The 4,670-nt window shown below is 33.5% G+C and overlaps 1 protein-coding gene across 1 annotated transcript; it reads left to right on the top strand.

The window, feature by feature from the left end:
* The first annotated feature begins 2,406 nt into the window (after positions 1-2,406).
* On the top strand, positions 2,407-3,636 carry LOC110271835 (uncharacterized). Its single transcript, XM_088489039.1, has one exon. The coding sequence runs from the start codon at positions 2,637-2,639 to the stop codon at positions 3,426-3,428; it is 792 nt and encodes a 263-aa protein (XP_088345165.1). The 5' UTR covers positions 2,407-2,636; the 3' UTR covers positions 3,429-3,636.
* The last annotated feature ends 1,034 nt before the right edge of the window (positions 3,637-4,670 follow it).

The raw sequence follows: 4,670 nt of genomic DNA, 5'->3' as shown, positions 1-4,670 counted from the left end.
AATACAATAATATATGCAACATCTATATTGTGCATAAATACAATAAGATTAGACAAAAGTAAGTGTATATTCTATCTAGTTTTAGCCTGTATATTCTATCTGATTTTTACTAGCCTCATAATAATAATGCTGCAAGTAAAGTATCGTTTTTGTTCCCAACGTTTGGGATAAATTTTATTTGTGTCTCTAACGTTTAAATCGTCCTATTTGTATCCCTAACGTTTGTAAAAGTGATTCAATGTTATCCTGCCGTCAATTACACATCATGAGCGCTTTAGTTTGAGTTTTAAAAATCTCTTCTTCAAGTTTTAGTATACAAATATCTGGGATAGAATCGAAGATCTACTCCGAAAAATAGCTCATCAAATGTTGAAACTAATTCCTACAACATTTACATAATTCACTTTTCTAGGAATATAATTGAATATAAACACAAATAGTGGGTATAATATTAAAATCAAACACATCCAAGTGAGACTTAATTGAGAATGAATACATCAAAGTAAGAATAATTGAAAAATATAATCTGATTTGTTAGTATAATTGATAGTAGGATAATATTCAACCACTTTTATAAACATTAAGAATACAAATAGGACGATTTAAACGTTAGGGACACAAATAGGACTTACCCCAAACGTTTGGGACAAAAACGATACTTTATGATTAAGAGCAATGCTGCTAATAACCCTCAAGTTCTTCTTTGATTTAGAGTAAAGTATCGTTTTTGTCCCCAACGTTTGGGGTAAGTCCTATTTGTGTCCCTAACGTTTAAATCGTCATATTTGTATCCTTAACGTTTATAAAAGTGGTTGAATATTATCCTACTATCAATTATTCTAACAAATCAGATTATATTTTTCAATTATTCTTATTCTGATGTATTCATTCTCAATTAAGTCTCATTATTAGATGTGTTTGATTTTAATATTATACCCACTATTTGTGTTTATATTCAATTATATCCCTAGAAAAGTGAATTATGTAAATGTTGTAGGAATTAGTTTCAACATTTGATGAGCTATTTTTCGGAGTAGATCATTGATTCTATCCCAGACATTTGTATTCTAACTTCAAGAAGAGATTTTTAAAACTCAAACTAAAGCGCTCATGATGTGTAATTGACGGCAGGATAACATTGAATCACTTTTACAAATGTTAAGGATACAAATAGGACGATTTAAACGTTAGGGACACAAATAAGATCTACCCCAAACGTTGGGAACAAAAACGATACTTTACTCTAATTTAATTTTAACATATAAAATAAGTATACATTTAACTAATCAAAGAAATAGTTAAAATTTGGATGATTTTAAATTTTTGAAAAACAGATATTAAACAGTAAACACACTCGAGAATCACGTAAATATTTCTCATGTTTTATAATACTATGAGAAAAAAAAATAAAGGTAATTACTCACATGAAGATACCAAAAATATCTTTTTATGATGATTCTTGTTTAAAAAGTATAACTTATTTGTTTAGCAACACTTTAAATAAAAGTAACACTTTTACTTTAAATAAAAATCAAGCCCTATAATCTATAATCCAATTATCAAAATGATGTATCTTCACATGATGACAATCATTAAATCTTCATTGGAGTAGTCACCAAAAAATAATGCATAAAGTTAATTATCTAGAATTTAATTCAAAGATGATACTTTATATTTAAATAAAATATATAGAGAAATTTATTTTTTGTGTTAAATACGAAATTTATTATACAATAATATATAAAAATATAATTTATGATCTAATTTTAAAGGAAAACGGAATAATTGTTTAATATTTATGTGCCAATCCACGTGGTTTTGATTTATAATCAGATGTGTCATGTGTGGAAGCTTTTGAACAATGATCACATACCTAAGTTTTATTCAAATTTTGCTTAAAACTTGAGGCATTTAAAAATATCAAACCAGCTCCGTTTTGAAGGGGTTGTTAAGTGTTTCTATTATCAATAACAATCAGACTCAAGAATCTAGGTAATCAACCTAGCTAGTTGTCTGGCTTAGGATTTAGGAGAGTAAGATCTTGGCCAAAAAAAAAAAAAAAAAAATCATGCGGAGCTGGCACAACATGAAGCCAATGAATGACAATTTCGAGGAAGCAGAGGATGCTTTTTTATCCTCTCACAAGTCTCAAGGAAGATATTTTGTTCTAATTCCGACATGATTCAAAGCTCAGATAGCCGTTTCCATAAAATATTTAGCTAAATTGTGTTCCGTCGATTTAATAAAATAAAATTTTAAATAGAATTTAATTTATAAAACGTATTATACAGATCGCGTAAATAGTCATTTAAGATAACTCTATCATAATAAATACTGATGCATATCACTTTATTAACGGATGAAGCACAAGCAATATATCTATTTAAGTGTTCGACAAGCAGAATATTTCCTCTTATCCTATGTTTACGAACTACAAATGTATTAATCCTTGGTTTCATCGAAGCGTATAGGGTGAAAATACCAAGTCAGACACAGCCGGCCATAACATTCTTAGTTTGTAAGGTCTTTAAAATGATATCTACCTCCCTCATTTCCACTCCTTACCTTCTATCACTATCTAATAGAGAAGAGGATGAAACATCATTTCTGCATTGCACAACTTGTAGTTGCAGGCTATGCTGAAGCTCTTTACTCACTCGTTAGGCCGAGCGGAGTCGGCGTCGGATCGAGATCACAAAAAAAGCAAGAGCCAGGTCAAGAAGAAAGGAAACCACAAGAGTCAGGTGAAGAGAGGGACTAAGGCTAAGGTGTCCCCTGACGTAAGCCTGACATCAAATGATTTTGTTGTGAGGATTGTTCATAAAGGTGGACAACAAGAGGTGTATCAACGTGCACTCCCTGCATCAAAGTTGATGAGAAAGTACCCGGGAATGTGCGTCGCATCGCCGCAAGTCTTCAAGGATCCTCATCAATCGGTGTTGGGGCCGGACCAAGTGTTGCTTCTTGGTCACAAGTACATCATGATATCGCCACGAGATGTCCACAAGCTGAAGCGCAAACACGCTCAGCAAGGCGAAGACGAAGAGAATAATGGACCGGCGATGCAAGAGCTATCGCCGGCAGAAGAAGTTACCAGATATTTTCCCTGTGGACACCAAACTAGAGAGAGTAGTAATAAAGCTTCTAATGAAGCAAATGGAGCACAAGGCCAAGAGATGGTGGAAACAAAGAAAAGTTTATCTCCACATGGAGGAATAGAGGAACTTCAAGGTGGAGGGCCTGCACAAGAACCTCATGGCTATGCAAAGCCATACTTCTCAAGTCCCAAGGATAAGTCTATAAAACATACAAGAAGACGAAAAGGAATAAAGAACAAGCCTTTTGTGCCACCTCTTCCAAAGAACAGAGTATATAGGGTCTTTGATTGGCAACCAAGGCTTCCCACTATACAAGAGCTCTCTCCATGATATTTTCATAGCTAATTTTCTTTGTACGACTCCTATTATCGTATAGGGTTATGCATGCAAGTTGTGTTATTTGTATTCACTTTTCCTTGAGCGTGAGTTAGTTAGCTCATGTCCAAAAAGAAATGGGAGTACAAGTATCATTTCTTTATGCAGACTTAGCCATTTTTAGTGTAGTTCGTTTGTGCGTGCAAGGGATCTTTGGTAGATAAATGAGGTATGATTTTTTGTATTTTCTGTTTTATTATTTTTTTTTTTCAACTGTTGTTTGTGTTTATCTTTTGAGTAAACACTACTTATGTGTATTACACTTGACAGATTAGTACTGATGGTTAGTGTTTAGAAAAATAATGGCAGTTTAGAACTTTTACTTCCATGAAATTTTGTTAGAATGATACATATAACATTATTCCTAACATGCATATGAATGAATAGCTTACCTATCCAATTTACTTTCTTTGAACTTTGACACATTCTGACAACTAATTCTGTCTATTCCATAATTTTCTTATCTCTATGTTCATCACATACAAGTACGCAATGAAATGGCATGACATCAGTAGAAATAAGTAGAAGAATAGCAAACATTTGGATACATTTTTATGTCCCTTGATTTCCATTGCTATATTACTCGTTTGCTGAAAAATGCTTCAACTTATGAATCGAAAATCAGGATGTGCCTGATACACCTAACAAGGAACCAAGCCAGCAAACTCAAAATAACAACAGTCCAATTGAGGAACCAGCAAAGGGTGTTCAGGAGATGGGTTAGCAACTGAAAAAGGTCCAACTAACAAGAGAAAAAGAAGAGCCCCATCATGGATGGAGGATATGGTAAAATCTGAGTTTGGTTGTGAGTTTTGAAAACTAGAGGATTTGGTATAAACCTATTTTTAACTAATTTCAACGGGTCATAACGTGACCTTCGGACCTTCAAATTTTGTCAAACTTATCTTGAATGAAATTTGGGTCTAAGAAGTTCATAACGTTCGATGAACGGACGGAAAAAAGTTTTTAACGAAAAAGTTATGCGTGTTTAAAATTTTATGCAAAAACTGAATTTTTTTGCAATTTAACAGCTCTTTTGGAAACTTAGCATACATGCATACGCGGAGATGGCATGTATGTGTACGCGAACGTGCACTCTTTGAACTCTTGTGTACGCGGGAGGTGCTCGCGTACGCGAGCAAACGTTGCTGTTTTATGAACTTGCGTACCCGGTAGGTGGTCGCGTACGCGACTATC

The sequence above is a fragment of the Arachis ipaensis genome, chromosome B5, assembly GCF_059453495.1.
Source record: "Arachis ipaensis isolate K30076 ecotype BB chromosome B5, ASM5945349v1, whole genome shotgun sequence".
NCBI classification, from domain to species: Eukaryota; Viridiplantae; Streptophyta; class Magnoliopsida; order Fabales; family Fabaceae; genus Arachis; species Arachis ipaensis.
Note: the sequence above shows the minus strand (reverse complement) of the source record. Positions and strands in the feature narration are given on the sequence as shown.

What these genes read in the sequence shown, in the direction of transcription:
- LOC110271835 (XM_088489039.1), top strand. Translation starts at nt 2,637, where the DNA reads ATGCTGAAGCTCTTTACTCACTCGTTAGGCCGAGCGGAGTCGGCGTCG.